This window comes from Oryctolagus cuniculus, chromosome 1 (genome assembly GCF_051225735.1).
Source record: "Oryctolagus cuniculus isolate XC-2025 breed Fujian yellow rabbit chromosome 1, ASM5122573v1, whole genome shotgun sequence".
NCBI lineage: Eukaryota > Metazoa > Chordata > Mammalia > Lagomorpha > Leporidae > Oryctolagus > Oryctolagus cuniculus.
Window position 1 is genome coordinate 215,914,527 of NC_142867.1, and position 16,103 is coordinate 215,930,629.

The 16,103-nt window shown below is 49.1% G+C and overlaps 1 protein-coding gene across 7 annotated transcripts in view; it reads right to left on the minus strand.

Moving 5' to 3' along the window:
• The window catches only part of SUSD1 (sushi domain containing 1), a 143,597-nt gene that overhangs the window by 94,636 nt on the left and 32,858 nt on the right, over positions 1 to 16,103 (minus strand). For all 7 annotated transcript variants that reach the window (XR_016224821.1, XM_089319329.1, XM_089319332.1 and 4 more), the window contains exons 4-5: positions 12,454 to 12,606; positions 11,643 to 11,822 (exon numbers count right to left, since the gene is read on the minus strand). Coding sequence is in view for 6 of the 7 variants with exons in the window: in XM_089319329.1 (XP_089175455.1) it covers positions 11,643 to 11,822; positions 12,454 to 12,606 (333 nt within the window). In the remaining variant the exon portion in view is untranslated. The remainder of the gene's footprint in view (positions 1 to 11,642; positions 11,823 to 12,453; positions 12,607 to 16,103) is intronic.

A 16,103-nucleotide genomic window follows, 5' to 3' on the forward strand; every position in this document is an offset into this window, starting at 1 on the left:
TTCAACGGGGCTCAGACCTGGCTGTTGCAGGCATTTGGAGAGTAAACCAGTGAAGAAAAGATCCCTATGTCTGTTTATGTCTCCCTCTCTCTCTCTCTCTCTCTCTGCCTTTCAAATAAAATGAAAATTAATTTTTAAAAAAGACAGAGCAAATAATCAGACTGTGGTTGTTGGGATTCCAGAGTCCAGGTCCGTTAAATCTGGGCGGCCTCACAGCAAAGGGGTCACATCAGGCCCTGCGTAGGACTGACCTGATGGATCAGCTAACACCTCAGGAGAAGACTGCACGAAGGAGCATTCAAACCAGTCTGGACGGTTCTAGGACAACTCCCCCTGCCCCATTTTGTCTCCAAGAACTTTCTAGAACACAAGAACTGCTGGCAACAGACTCCCTTCTGGAGCTGTGTGGTCGCCCCTCTGAATCCTTCTTGGTATCGATGCACCATGAGATGGTCTGGCCTCCGTCTTGCTTGGAATATGGCCCTGTCATAGTCATTCCACCATGCTTAAGGGGTACACAAGAAAACTAATGCTTCCTATTAAGAGGGACTCGACAATTAATCCAACAGCAGCTACAGAGGATAACAAAAACATAATTCTGTGGCAGTCATTTGGGACAGAAGTTAAGACATCGCTTGGGACACCAGTATCCCATAAGAGTCCCAGCTCTGCTCCTAACTCTAGCTTCCTGCTAATGCACACGCTGGCAGGCAGCAGGCGATGGCTCAAGTACTCGAGTCCCTGCTACCCATGTGGGAGACCTGGATAGAGTTCCAGGCTTCTGTCTATTGTAGGCATTTGGGGAGTGAACCAGTGGATGAAGACCTCTCTTTCTCTATATCTAAAATAAATTTTTTGGGCCGGTGCTGTGGCACAGAGGATTAACGCCCTGGCCTGAAGTGCCAGCATCCCATATGGGTGCCAGTTCTAGTCCCAGCTGCTCCTCTTCTGATCCAGCTCTCCGCTATGGCCTGGGAAAGCAGTGGAGGATGGCCCAAGTCCTTGGGCCCCTGCACCCTCATGGGAGACCCGGAAGAAGCTCCTGGCTCCTGGCTTCAGATCAGCGCAGCTCCAGCCGTTGCGGCCCATTGGGGAGTGAACCAACGGATAGAAGACCTCTCTCTCTCTCTCTCTCTCTCCTCTCTCTGTGTAACTCTGACTTTCAAATAAATAAATAAATCTTTAAAAAAATAAATAAATTTTAATTTTTTAAAACTATTTTTAAACATAATTCTAGGGATGGGTGCTTGGTAAAGCAGCTGAACACACAGCTTATGACCTGGCCCAGCCATGGCTGTTGTGGACATTGGGGGAAAAATACAGTAGACAAAAGCTCTCTCTCTCTCTCCTCTCAAATAACATGAAAAATAAATGAATAAAAATAAATTATGGGGGCCAAAGCTGTGGCGTAGTGGGTAAAGCCACCGCCTGCAGTGCTGGCATCCCATATGGGCACCAGTTCAAGTCCTGGCTGCTCCACTTCCAATCCAGCTCCCTGCTATGGCCTGGGAAAGCAGTAAAAAACGGCGCAAGTCCTTGGGCCACTGTACCTGCGTGGGAGACCCGGAGGAAGCTCCTGGCTCCTGGCTTCGGTTCAGCGCAGTTGCAGCCAATTGGGGAGTGAACCAGTGGATGGAAGACCTCTCTCTCTGCCTCTCCTCTCTGTGTAACTCTTTCAAAGAAAATAAATAAATCTTTAAAAAAATAAATTATGAAATATAATCCTATGAGTCTGGCATTGTGGCACAGCAGGTTAAGCAACTGCCACTTGCAATGCCAGCATCCCATAGCAAAGAGCCAGTTCAAGTCCCAGGTGCTCTGCTTCTGATCCAGCTTCCTGCCAATGTATCTGGGAAGGCAATGGAAGATGGCCCAAGTAAATGGACTCTTGCCACCCAAGTGAGAGACCAGAATGGAGTTCTAGGCTAGATTTTCAAACTAGCCTAGACCTGGCTCTTATGGCCAAATATTTGGAGGGGGGGTGACCAAAAAATGAAAGATCCATCTCTTTCTTTCTCTCCCCTTTATCTTTCTCTCTCTCTATCCCTCTCTCTCTCGCTCGCTCACTTTGCCTTTCAAGTAAGTAAATAAATCTTTTTTTTTTTTAATAAAATATAGGCCGGCATCACGGCTCACTAGGCTAATCCTCCGCCTGTGGCACTGGCACCCAGGTTCTAGTCCTGTTGGGGCACCGGATTCTGTCCCGGTTGCTCCTCTTCCAGTCCAGCTCTCTGCTGTGGCCCCGGGGAAGGCAGTGGAGGATGGCCCAAGTGCTTGGGCCCTGCACCCACATGGGAGACCAGGAGGAGGCACCTGGCTCCTGGCTTCGGATCGGCGCAGGGCACTGGCCGTAGCAACCATTTGGAGGGTGAACCAACGGAAGGAAGACCTTTATCTCTGTCTCTCTCACTGTATCTCTGTCTAACTCTGCTGTTTTTAAAAAAATAATAATAATAATACTGCATGAAAACCTTCCCACTCTTACAATCACAAGGAAATAAACATTTTCAAACCATTTATACCCAAAGAAAAGACAAAATAAGCACAAATTTGCATTGCATATGCACCAGGGTGCTCATGAAAGCCCATGTTTCTCTGGCTAATTACATTATTAAATAACAACATTGGAATCTGCATCAAGAATACAGTCAACTAATTATGAGCACAGTTGGAAATTTTTCCTTACTCCCCTATTGTCTGCGATTTTATTCAAGTAATCAACTTCCATTTGGGTCTCCCTGGGGTGGGGGCAAAATATGTTGTGTTCATTCTAAGGGTCAAATTTTCAGTCTGCATTGATCTCACATCTTGAAGGTAAAAATGTTTATCCCCGCTGCTGGCTTTAATATTCTACCCAAGAAAATGTTTCAGAAGGGAATCTGTGTGAGGCAAAGTATAAGCAATGCACGGGTTTCATCAGCAATGGACGACACCACACGTGTCACTCACATTGGCTGCCATTCAACCACAAACATCAGCACAATCATGACAGAGTTAACACAGTAATGTAAGGCTTTCTCTCAGACTGCTTCAGCGATCAATAAATTACAAGCTGAAATCGAAAAGAAGTGACTAGCAATGCCTAGAAAGCGCAGGAGACATTGTGCTAGCTGCCAGGGGAAATGAACAATGGATTTATTCTTCTTACTGATATCGACCAACCCCCTACACACACACAAAAGAAAAAATCTTCCCAGGATAAACAAACAAGGAGTAGATGGGCAGCTCTGGTAAAGTGTGAAAATAGAAGAAAATGGCATGAGTCAATTGCATCTTCACCCAACATCAGACATAAGTCTCTACCACGCCCTAGACTCCAACCAGAAGCTTTACCCATGACCCGGAAATAAGGGACCGTGGTAGGCGGTGAGGGCCCCGAGGGTCCAGGCACATTACCCCAGCGTCTCCACGAGACACCTCTGCTCAGGCTCCGACAGTTCAGCTGCTCTGATGGGGACGGGGTTGCAGTGTGGCCCTCAGGGTCTCCGGAGCTGAAAGTCAGTCCACTGGAAGGCAGCAGAGGGTGAGAACTTAACCCCACTGTGGTGCTGAAGGCAGGTGGTTAGGGTTCGAGAAGGCCAGGAGCATGGAGCCCCCATAAAACGCTGGTTTTATGAGAAGACAGAGATCAGAGGACAGAGAGCCGCATGTGCACTCCTTGTCTGCCGTGTGATGGCCTGTGCCACCTTGGGACCTGGCCAGCAAGGACACCATCCCCAAGTATGACCCCTTGGCCTTGGACTTCCAAAACCACGAGCTAAACAAGCTCAGGTATGTTACTGGAGTAATGAAAAACAGACTAATATACTAACATAGCTGTACGTCTCCCATAGTGAAAGTGTCCTCTCCTATATTTTTTAAATATCCTCTGTGGCGGGTATTGTGGCACAGTGGGTTAAGCCACTGCCTGTGACACCAGCATTCCTTATGAGCACGGGTTCAAGTACCTCTGCTCCACTTCTGATCCAGCTACCTGCTAATGTGCCTCAGAAAGCAGTGGAATATGGCCCAAGTACTTGGGCCCCTGCACCCATGTGAGAGAGCAGGATAGAGTTCCGGAGTTCCCTGCTCCCGGCTTGGGTCTTTTCCAGCCTGGGCTGGGCTGTTGTGGCCATTCGGGGAGTGAACTAGAGGATGAAATCAATCTCCCTCTCCCTCTCCCCTCTCCCCTCTCCCTCTCTCCTCCATGTGTGTGTGTGTGTGTGTGTGTGTGTGTGTGTGGTGTGTGGTGTGTGGTGTGTCTCCTTCTGTAACTCTGCCTTTCAAATAAAATAGGGGCCAGCACTGTGGAATAGCAGGTAAAGCTGTCACCTGCAGCGCCAGCATCCCATATGGGCACTGGTTCATGTTCTGGCTACTCATCTTCCAATCCAGCTCTCTGCTATGGCCTGGGAAAGCAGTAGAAGATGGCCCAAGTCCTTGGGCCCCTGCACCCACATGGGAGACCAGGAAGACGCTCCAGGCTCCTGGCTTCAGATCAGCCCAGCTCCAGTCCTTGCGACCATCTGGGGAGTGAACCAGAGAATGGAAGACCTTTCTCCCTGTCTCTCTGTCTATAACTCTACCTATAACTCTACCTTCCAAATAAATAAAATCTTCATATATATATAAAGATAAGGGGCCAATGCTGTAGCACAGTGGGTTAAAGCCCCAGCCTGCAGCACTGACATCCCATGTGGCTGCCAGTTCAAGTCCCAGCTATCTCACATCCAATCCAGCTCTCTGCTATGACCTGAAAAAGCAGCGGAGAATGACCTAAGTCCTTGGGCCCCTGCGCCTACATGGGAGACCTGGAGGAAGCTCCTGGCTCCTGGCTTCGAATTGGCTCAGGTCTGGCCATTGCAGCCATTTAGGGAATGAATCAGCAGATGGAAGACCTCTCTCTCTCTGTCTCTACCTCTCTCTGTAATTCTTTCAAATAAATAAAATAAATCTTAAAAAAAAAAAGGCAGAGATCACATTCTGTGTGAACACATACATTCTTAAAAAAATAAATAAATACAAAGATCAATATATAGTGAGGTGCCAGAAAATGTATTTCAAACAAGCAAGACCTCCCATCACGTGGAACATGGGTGAGAAGCACAGGATGGGTGTGCTGTCCCCTCCCGTCCTCCCTTCCCTTGGTGGGCATCTTTGTCACCCACAGCCCTCATCCGTGCAGAGTCCAGATGTGGTCTCCGAATCCTTTCTGCGTTAGTGCTGAACATTCAGGGGCAGACGTCCAGCATGGCAGGTAAACCACTGCTCGGGATGCCCACTGCCCTTACCGAGGGCCTGTGTTCAAGTCCTGGCTCTGCTCTCCACTCCAGCTCCCTGCCAATGTGCACCCTGGGAGGCAGCAGGTGATGGCTCAGGTGACTGAGACCCTGCCACCCACGAGGGAAACCCAGATTGAGCTCCAGGCTCCTCACTTCGGCCTGGCCCAGGCCTGGCTGCTGTTGCAGGCATTGGGGGTGAACCAGAGGATGCAGGGGCTCACACTCACTCTCTCTCTCTCTCTCTCTCTCTCTCAAATGAAATATAAGTAAAGAGATTCAGTGGCATCCCATGCATTTGAAATTTATCTGTCACCCCACAGTCAAAGGCACTAATTTGTGTTCCAGTGTGGACCAGAAGTCTTTCACACTCTCCCCAGCTTTGCTGAGACGAGATCGGGCTCCACTAGGAAAATCTCCCATGGCGAAGAGTTGACTCAGCAGCAACAAAGTCCTTTGTGTGGGTTCTAGACCACACATGAGCAAGGCCAGGTTTACCCCAGCGTCCCTCTCCTTCGAGAGCCTCCACCGCTTCCGTCACTGCCCCCCATCTCCAGGACTGCTTTTACATAGAATCTGCCTTCCAGGGGCTGGCAGCATGGCGCACTAGGTTAATCCTCTGCCTGTAGTGCTGGCATCCAATATGGGCGCCGGTTCAAGTCCCGGCTGCTCCTCTTCCAGTCCAGCTCTCTGCTATGGCCTGGGAAATCCTCTCTGTCTCTCTCACTGTCTGTAACTCTGCCTGTCAAATAAATAAATAAATAAATAAGAATCCACCTTCCAGAAAAGTGCTTTGCATTCTCAGCGTGGGACATAAACTAGTGACAGGAGGTAAGTCGCTTCCTTGTCCTGGCCCTGAAACTCCTTTGTGAAACGGGAAATGAAACCAACTTATCAACCTCATTATCCTGGACGTGCTGGCCACCTCCAGCAGCCTCAGTCCTCCATTGGTGGCCATTAGAAACCGTGTCCTGCCCTTGATGACCAACTCAAAGGAGAACCTCAGCCTGTGCCGTCGGCCACAGCACTGGGCTGCCCAGCCCATGAGGACCACATGCATGGACAGGGAGAAACAAGAGTTAAAGCAAGGCCTTGGTTCCTGTTTCATCAAAGCATAAAGATTTAAGGCCAAGTAAGAAGCAAGCATCAAAAACCAGAGAGCAAAGCAAGATGATCAAGAATCAGGAGAGGGGGCCCAGCGCTGCGGTGTAGTGGGTAACACTGTCATCTGCAACACGCTGTCGTCAGCTGGTTTGCTCCCCCAAATGGCAACAATGGCTCCGGGGCTGGACCAAGCCAAAGTCAGGATCCTGGAACTCCATCCAGGTCTCCCACCCTCAGTGGCCAGAACCCAAATACCTGGGTCATTTTCCTCTGCCTTCCCAGGTGCATTAGCAGGGAGCTGGTTTGGAAGTGGAGCAGCCAGGACTCAAACCCGTGCTCTGTGATGCTCAGGGCTGCTGGCAGCAGCTTAGCCCACTGCATCACAATGCCAGCCCCATGGGGTGTTATTGCTTCATGGAGACAGACCTTATGTTTAAGATGATGAAACAGATTTGGAAATAGATGGCAGTAACAGCTACACAACATTGTGAATATACTTAATGCCCCTGATGTGTATACTTACAAACGGCTAAAACAGTAAACTTTAGAGTATACAGCTTTTAGCACCTTTTTTTCTTAATTGAAAACAGACATGATGGATTTCAAGTAGAGGACAAAACATGTGCAAATGTCCTGAGGTTGCTGCAGGCAGCGAAGACAGACAAAACCTGTTAGAAAGTCAAAAGGGCCAAAGCCCCATTGCCTTCAGAAACCAAGGTTAGGAGTTTGGATTTGATCCTAATTGCAGGGGCCATTTCAATGTTGTCAGCAGCATTTCAAGCAAGGGAAGAGGATAATTCAATCTATGTTGTAAGAGGTTTGTGCTTGCTGCTGGATGGGAAAAGGGCTGCGGGGAGCAAGCGTACAAGCGGATTCTTAAAGGGACTCTGAGCAGCACACACATACTGATGGTGAGAATTCCAGCCTGAAAGGATGAGACGGTCCCATGAAGGAGGGGACACACCTGGAGCCCTACAGCTGGGCTGCCCACACGAGAAAGCACTCTTCACCGGACCGGAACACAGGCGGGCCGCCTGCCTTGTGCTCAAAGGAAAAAGCAAGAACGCCAGTCCCTCCCGGTAACCACCCATTTCCACTCTGAACACTCGGAGTCTTTCAGCCATCCTTCCCATAAAATCCACGGGGTCTCACACTTCTTTCCTCATCAGGGGTCTACTTGTCTTTCTGTGCCCCCAGACTCGACGTCCTTAGCTGCAGTAGTGACCATGTATGGCGTCAGACCTGGACTCTGGATGTGTTGTTGATGAGAACAGAGTTAGAGGGACTCCCTCACCTCGCTCCTGGCATGGCTGAATTTCAAAAATTTAGGTTCTGGGGCTGGCACTGTGACGCGGCGGGCAAGGCCGCTGTGTGGGATGCCAGCATCCCATATGGGCACCAGTTCATGCCCCGGCTGTTCCACTTCTAATCCTGCTCCCTGCTAATCCAGCGGAGAAAGCTGCAGAAGATGGCCCAAGTGCTTGGGCCCCTGCACCCACATGGAAGACCTGGTTCCTGGCTCCTGCCTTCGGCACAGCACAGGCCTTGCTGTTGTGGCCATTCAGGGAGTGAACCAGCAGACAGAAGATCTCTCTCTCTCTCTCTCTCTCTCTAACTCTGCCTTTCAAAGAAATAAAACAAATCTTGTTTTTAAAAAAAATCAGGGCTGGTGCCTCAGCTCACTAGGCTAATCCTCCGCCTGCGGCGCCGGCACCCCAGGTTCCAGTCCCAGTTGGGGCGCCGGATTCTGTCCCGGTTGCCCCTCTTCCAGGCCAGCTCTCTGCTGTGGCCCGGGAGTGCAGTGGAGGATGGCCCAGGTGCTTGGGCCCTGCACCCCATGGGAGACCAGGAGAAGCACCTGGCTCCTGGCTTCGGATCGGCACAGTGCTTCGGCCGTAGCGGCCATTTGGGGGGTGAACCAACAGAAGGAAGACCTTTCTCTCTCTCACTGTCTGTCTCTGCCTGTCAAAAAAAAAAATAATAATAATAATCAGGTTCTATAAGCTGCTGTCAACTTGTCAACTTGCAACTTTTCTGGAAATTAAAGAAATAATAACAAAACTACAGGAAATGCAACGCCAGAGAATCGATGGGCACGTGTGACTGACATTTCAATCCATTCCTACCTGGACAGGAAGAGGGGCCACGGAGGCTCCTGCCTTTAGAAGCTTCCAGGCCTCTTTCCCTGTGCTACCACCGCTCTCTGAGGCGCACTTACACGGAGGCCCCGGGTCTGTGTCACGGGCACCCCTGCCGTGTCCAGGAGACAGCAAACGACAGGATCCACCAACTGTAGCCTCAGCAACGGGGGAAGCCCAGCCCGAGCCACAAAGCCCGCAGTCTGTGCCAGAGCTGCCCTGGCAGCCACGCTCACAGCCTACTCGTGCTGTTAGTGGCTTTGTAACCAAGCTGAAAATAGAGTGGCAGCTGGCACGGGGCCCAGCTTCTGGAGCCCGCAGGAGGCTGCAGGCTGGAGGGTAAACCAGAAGGCATGCGTGTGCTCTGAGGAGCAGGCACTGCCGTGGGAAGCCATGTGGTGCCAGGGGGCAGGGGAGGCGGCCGTGGGCAGGCAGAGGGAGTCGTTAGGAGAGGGCGAGAAAGAAGCCAAGGTGCTCCCAAATCCCAGCTCTCTGGGGAATGGAACAAGCACCCTCCTCTGAATCTCAGCCCCGTCATCCAGGGGACCGCTAACCGTCTGAGTACCAGGAACCGCCTCGTTCGCCTTTCCTACATAAGCCCTTGGAGGGGGCTTTGATGTGCACGTCGGCATGATTCAGTCTCAGCTCTGCATTTTAATTGATCCACTGAAAGATCATCTTAGAACTACAATAGGGGCTGGCACCGCGGCTCACTAGGCTGTGGCGCTGGCACACTGGGTTCTAGTCCCGGTCGGGGCACCGGATTCTGTCCTGGTTGCCCCTCTTCCAGGCCAGCTCTCTGCTGTGGCCAGGGAGTGCAGTGGAGGATGGCCCAAGTGCTTGGGCCCTGCACCCCATGGGAGACCAGGATAAGCACCTGGCTCCTGCCATCGGATCAGCACGGTGCGCCGGCCACAGCACGCTGGCCGCAGCGGCCATTGGAGGGTGAACCAACGGCAAAGGAAGACCTTTCTCTCTGTCTCTTTCTCTCACTGTCCACTCTACCTGTCAAAAAAAGAAAAAAAAAAAAAAAAAGAACTACAATAGGCCTTCAGATATCTTAAGCTCCGGGGACCGGGGGCCAGTGCTATGGTGCAGTGGCAGGCTTAGTCACCACCTGAGGAGCAGGCATCCCATATGCTCACCTGTCCAAGACCTGACAGCTCCACTTCTGATCCAACTCCCTACTAATGCACCTGGGAAAGCAGCGGAAGATGGCCCAAGTGCTTGGGCCCCTGCCACCCACGTGGGAGACCAGGAGAGAGTTCCTGGCTTCAGCCTGGTGTAGCCCCAGCTGTGAGGCTACTTGAGGAGGGAATGAGCAGACAGAAGATCTTTCTCCCTCTGTCTCTGTTACTCTTTCAAATAAATAAATCTTTTCTTAAAAAAAAAAAAAAAAGAATTTCTTAACCTCCACGGATGATCATGAACTATCAAATGTGCTTCAGAACCTGAACAGCCCACAAGAATATCAAAAGGATGAACTCACCCAGGTACACTACTATGAGTCCCAGTTAGGCAAGAAATTCAATGAAAATGGCATTACTGGGGCCGGTACTGTGGTATGGCAAGTTAAGCTGCTGCCTGAGACTCCAGCATCCCATATGGGTATGGGGCAGGTCCTGACTGGTCCATTTCTCATCTAGCTCCTTGCTAATGGCTTGGGAAAGCAGTGGAGAGGTTGGCCCAAACGCTTGGGCTCCTGCCACCCACATGGGAGACCCAGATGAAGCTCCTGCCTCCTGGCTTTGGCCTGGCTCTTCCTTGGCTGTTGCTGCCACGTAAGGAGTGAACCAGTAGACAAACAATCTCTCTCTTTGTCTCTCCTTCTCTCTCTCTCTTTGTAAGTCTGACTTTCAAATAAATAAATAAATCTTTTAAAAAAGAAAATGGTTTTGTTTCCTTTTCCAAAACAAAAACAATTGTCTAATGTGTAAAAAAAATTATTTTTAAATCCTTCAAAAGAGAAAGTATATAAAACATAAAATCACTCAGGGTCCCCCAGGAGGGAATTATCACTGTTAACAGGTTGCTGTGTGGCCTTCTCAATTTTTTTCCTAAGCATACCTCTACATAGGACATTCTTCAAAAGTAAGATCATGTTATTCACAGAGTTGTAACTCGGAGATACACAGTTAACATTTACCTATGTCAACAAACACTCTCTGCTAACATAATTTTATAGAATACCTGATATTCCACTCTATGTATACTCATGATATATTCAACCCATTCCCTATTCAGAGATATTTGGGGTTGTATCCAATATTTCACTACTATAAACAGTTATAAACAATTATAACTACAGAACATTAGAAGCATGAGGGTTTTACACTTGTCCAAGTGAATAGATTTGAAAACCTGAAAGAAATAGATCATTATCTGGGAATACCCAAATTGCCAAAATTGGCTCAAAAAGGAATTTAAACATACCGGGAACTATAGAAAGAATGTTTAAAGCAACCCAAGACCTACCAAGAAATGTTGACAGTAATCCAAGTACCACAACTGGATGGTTTTCCAGGTGAAGTTTTCAAAGTTTTTATTAATTCTGTTTATCATGTTCCAGAAAATAGAGAGGGAAAATGGTTTTACATTCTTTTCCCAAAATTCAGAATAACACTGTTATCAAACCAAACAGAAATGGCACAGAAATAGAAAACAATCTTAGGAATATCACACAAAAATTCTAGTTAAATTTAGCAAATATAACCCAGACTAAAGGAACAAAACACCAAAGACCAGTAAAATTCATTCTAGCAGTCAGTGCCGATCATTATGGGGAAATAATGTTTAAAAGGAGAAAAAATATATAATCACCTTCCTACATGCTGTATCCAAAAGATATGTGATAAAAATAACTTATTTCTGATAAAAAAAAAAAAAAGCTCATCCTAAAATGGGAATGGATGGATGTATTCCTGAGATTGTGTGTGGGTGTGTGTGTGTATGTGGCCTAAAACTAGTAATTATTCCTAGTATTATTCCTGAAAATACCAAAAGAATCAATTGAAAACCTATTAGAAACAAATTGGATTTACTGGCTTGATACAATGCACTTACTACCCCACAGCAGAATTGAGAGAGAAAGATGAACGACCCCAGATAGGATAAGCTGGGAACTGAACTTTCAGATACTCACCTTGGCAGTATAATTTGGGGGTCTCCCATGTACCCAAGGCTGTGCAGCTTGAAACTGTGTCTTTGGTGGCACTGAAAAATCCATCTTTGCAGGCATAATGAACCTGGCTGCCCAGCCGAGAGGTGAAATTTCCTACAATGTAGCCATATGGGACTTCGGGAGGGGTGCCACAGTCTATTTCTGAAAATAAATTTATGTCAAATTCCTTAGCCTGTGAATGGGAATCGTGAGAACTCACAGTCTCGCTCCACCTGGACCCACTGCCCACAGACAGCCCGCCGTATCTGAAGTACACGGGTTCAGGTCCACACTTCTGGGTGTGTTTCCAATGAGTGTCCTTATCTAGTCCTCTGGCCTACCATAGATATTTGCTTATCTATATATGCACAAAGCTGAAAGAATCTAGCCATCAACCCCCCTGAGCTCATACAAACAGGAGCCTAGTCCAAGGAAGTAGAAAATCTGAATTGCAAAATATATACCTTAAGACACACGTGCCTTTATCATGTTCAGGGTCACTCTGGACGTAGGTCCTTAACAGATCGGTGGTGCTTACTCCCTAAGGCGGTTGTTACTATGACAACAGTTATTGGCTGCTCACCCTCCCTGAAGTTGGCTAAGTTTAGCCTCTATAACAGGGTCCCTTCTATCTTGAGGCTCCCTTTTGCTTTGTTTTGTAGGTTGTACAAATTACAAAGAAGGGATCATCTCCACCCATATCCCCAACACAGATCAACAAACACCAGAGCCGGGGAAAGTCACCATCCACAGAACCTCACCCGGAGATGCTGCATCCCCGGCAGAAACCCACCTGTGCACAGTGTGGCGTCTCTGGCTGGGTGGTAAGGCGAGGGCCCATTCTTGGGCAAATACCCATCCATACAGTGGCATTCAAAGCTCCCCTGAGTGTTCACGCAGCGTCCTCCGTGCCTGCACAGGCCAGAAACTTCACACTCATCGATGTCTTGAGACCCATCCCGAACATGAGAAGAGAAAAATAGAAAAAGCAAAATAAGGGGGAACATGGCGACAGTTATGTTCTCACATCCTCAGTCTCTCCTTCTAAGTGAATGCATTTGTTTGCAATCGAACCATGAATTTCATTTTACTCATTAAGGGTTCTCACATATCCTTCACACTTGGGGCATTCAAAACATACAAAGTGCTCAATAAAATATCTGTTGATGTGTTCTGGCAATTGACAAAAACCAACAACCATCACCATTCCCCAACAAAAAGTGTGCTAAAAAATTTCAATTCCTGGGGCCAGCATTGTGGCACAAGTTGGTTAAGCCATCACCTGCAACACGGTCAACCCATATAGGTGCCAGTCTGAGTCCCCGCTGATCCACTTCTGATCCAGCTCGTTGCTAATGAGCCTGGGAAAGCAGCAGAAGATGGTCCAAGTGCTTGGGTCTCTGCACCCACATGGGAGACTCAGATGGAGTTCCAGGCTCTTGGCTTCGGCTTGGCCCAGCCACTTGGGGGGTGAACTAATGGGTAGAAGCAATCTCTCTCTCTCTCTTCCCTGTTTCTCCCTCCCTCTCTTTCTGTAACTCTTCCTTTCAAATAATGAATAAATAAATTTATTTAATGTGGCTCTATTAAAACTCATTCTATTTTTTAATGTTTATTTTTGTTCTTAGAGCACAAACATCTCATCGTTCACACTGATCACTGTTTGAAAAGCAGCAGTTCAGGGCCGGCACCCATGGCTCACTAGGCTAATCCTCCACCTTGCAGCGCCGGTACACCAGGTTCTAGTCCCGGTTGGGGCGCCGGATTCTGTCCCGGTTGCCCCTCTTCCAGGCCAGCTCTCTGCTGTGGCCAGGGAGTGCAGTGGAGGATGGCCCAAGTGCTTGGGCCCTGCACCCCATGGGACACCAGGAGAAGCACCTGGCTCCTGCCATCGGATCAGCGCGGTGCGCCGGCCGTGGCGGCCATTGGAGGGTGAACCAACGGCAAAGGAAGACCTTTCTCTGTGTCTCTCTCTCTCACTGTCCACTCTGCCTGTCAAAAAAATAAAATAAATAAATAAAAATTAAAAAAAAAGAAAAGCAGCAGTTCAGTCAATTGCTGCAGGTTCCTACAGAGGCCCCAATTCTGATCAACCTGTACCTTCAGTGCAGCCAACTCTGGGGAACTCCGTGAGAGACGGCCTCCAACATGGCTGCCAACAAGCCCACCAGCCCTTTCTCACAATGGCCACTTCTCTTCTTCCATCAGGCATGAAACTACCTCCCCTGGGGCTGCTCCTGACACTGGCTCAGGCCAAGAGAATGTAGCCGAAGTGGCACTGTGCCTTTTGGATTTAGGCCTAACAAGTCTGCCAGCTCCTTCCTCCCTCCTCCTAGAATGTTGTGGCCATGGCTGCAGGTGCAGGCCCGTGTGTTAGGGAGAGAGGTTAGGTCAGTCAGAGAGGCCCTGGAGATGAGGCACCAAGGGAGGAGAGAGGCCACTGGGAGGGCAGAGTGCCTTGGGCAACAGCCAGCAGCAACCTGCCAGACCAGCCCAAGCACCGGCTGAATGTCTCCTCCGAAGGGACTCAAGGCACAGCCATGAACCAGAACTATCCGGTCAAACTGTGGGATTGAGGAAAACAAGAAATGGTCAGCGTGTTAAGCCATTCAGTGCAGGGGCAAGTGTGGGCAGCAGGTAATGCAGCAATAAATAACCAAGACCCCTCTGACATAAGAACAGACGCACAGAGGCTGGCGCTGAGGCCTACGGGGTTAGGCTTCTGCTTGCAGAGCCAGCATCCCACATGGGCACTGGTTCAAGTCCTGGCTGCTCCACTTCCAATCTAGCTCTCTTTTTATGGCCTGGGAAAGCAGTAGAAGATGGCCCAAGTGCTTGGGCCCCTGCACCCACGTGGGAGACCAGGAAGAAGCTCCTGGCTTCGGATCAGCCCAGCTCCAATTGTTGCAGCCATTTGGGGAGTGAACCAACAGATGGCAGATCTCTCTCTCTCTCTGCCTCTTTCTGTAACTGCCTTTCAAGTAAAGAAATAATCTTTAAAGAGGGAGAGAGGGGAGAGGGGAGAGGGGAGAGGGAACTCCTGAGAAAATAATGAAATCTTGGAAATTGAAACAGGAATGCCAAAAATAACTCAACAGAGACACTGAATAGGAAGCTGCTCGCTGCTGGAAGACAGATTTGCAAGCCCCAACTTGAGAAATTCTCCAAAAACAAAGGGAAAAAAGGAGAAGTTATGGGACACAGAAATTATGGGATGTGAACAAAATGTTATGGGGACAGACTTAAAATATTCAACATCTAGTTAAGGGGAACTGCAGAAGAGACGGGAGTGGAGGTTCAATCATCTCAAAGGAGGGAAAAGCCCTTTGTTTGTAATCCAAGTCTATGTGGACATTTAAGGTAAGAGGCATGGACACTGGAAAATGAACGCTGCTCTCCTGAGGATAACACAGGGCTTTGGCTGAAAACTGAAACTTAGACCTGGCCACTAGGCCCCAGAGCAGTGTTGACCATACTTGTCTTCCTGCAGTTTCTCTCTCTCTCTCTCTCTCTCTCTCTCTCTCTCTCTCTCTCCCTCCCTGGAGCTCCCTCACCCACCTCCAGGTTCTGGGGTTCCCTAGGCCCAGCCCCAGCGTGTTCACGCCCTGGGGTGCAGGACTCCCAGCCCAGGTAGAAAAGGCCGAGGGATGGCTGCGAGGGAAGGCAGTCTTTGACAGAAGTACACAAACTGTGTGAAAACCTCAGCCTCACACAAATGCTCCCTGTCGTGTGACCCTGCCACACGAAGTCTCCTGAACACGCAAATCTACACAGCTAGAACGCGGGCCAGTGGTGGCCTAGGACAGCCGCAGGAAGGGGGAGTACCGATGCATATGGGGTTTCTTCTGGGGATGATGGGAACGCTCCATTGTTAGTTTATAGCGATATGTGTAGATGTCCATGAATATATGTTGGGGTTTCCAAAAGTCTGTGGAGGGGCAGGCATTTAGCCTGGTAGTTAGGACTCGTGTCCCAAATCAGAGGGCATGGGTCTGAGTCCCTGTGGCTCTGACTCCTGACTGCAGCTTCCGGCCAGTGCAGACCCTGGGAGGCAGCAATGATGGCTCAAGTAGCTGAGTTCCTGGCATCCACCTGGGAGACCTGGATGGAGTTGCCAGCTCCCGGCTTCAGCCTGGCCAATCCTACCTATCACAGGCATTTAGGGAGTGAATCAGCAAATGGAAGTGTTCATTTTCTCTCTCTCCCTGCTTCCCTCTCTATGTGTGTGTGTGTGTGTGTGTCTCACAAATTTAAAAAATTAATGGGAAAATGGAATTAACTTTTGGTATAAAAAGTTAGAAATCTGGGATTGGCACTGTGGTGTAGTGGGTAAAGCCGCTGCCTGCAGTGCCAGCATCCCCTATGGGCACCAGTTAGAGTCCCAGCTGCTCTACTTCTGATCCAGCTCTCTGCTATGGCCTGGGAAAGCAGTAGAAGATGGCC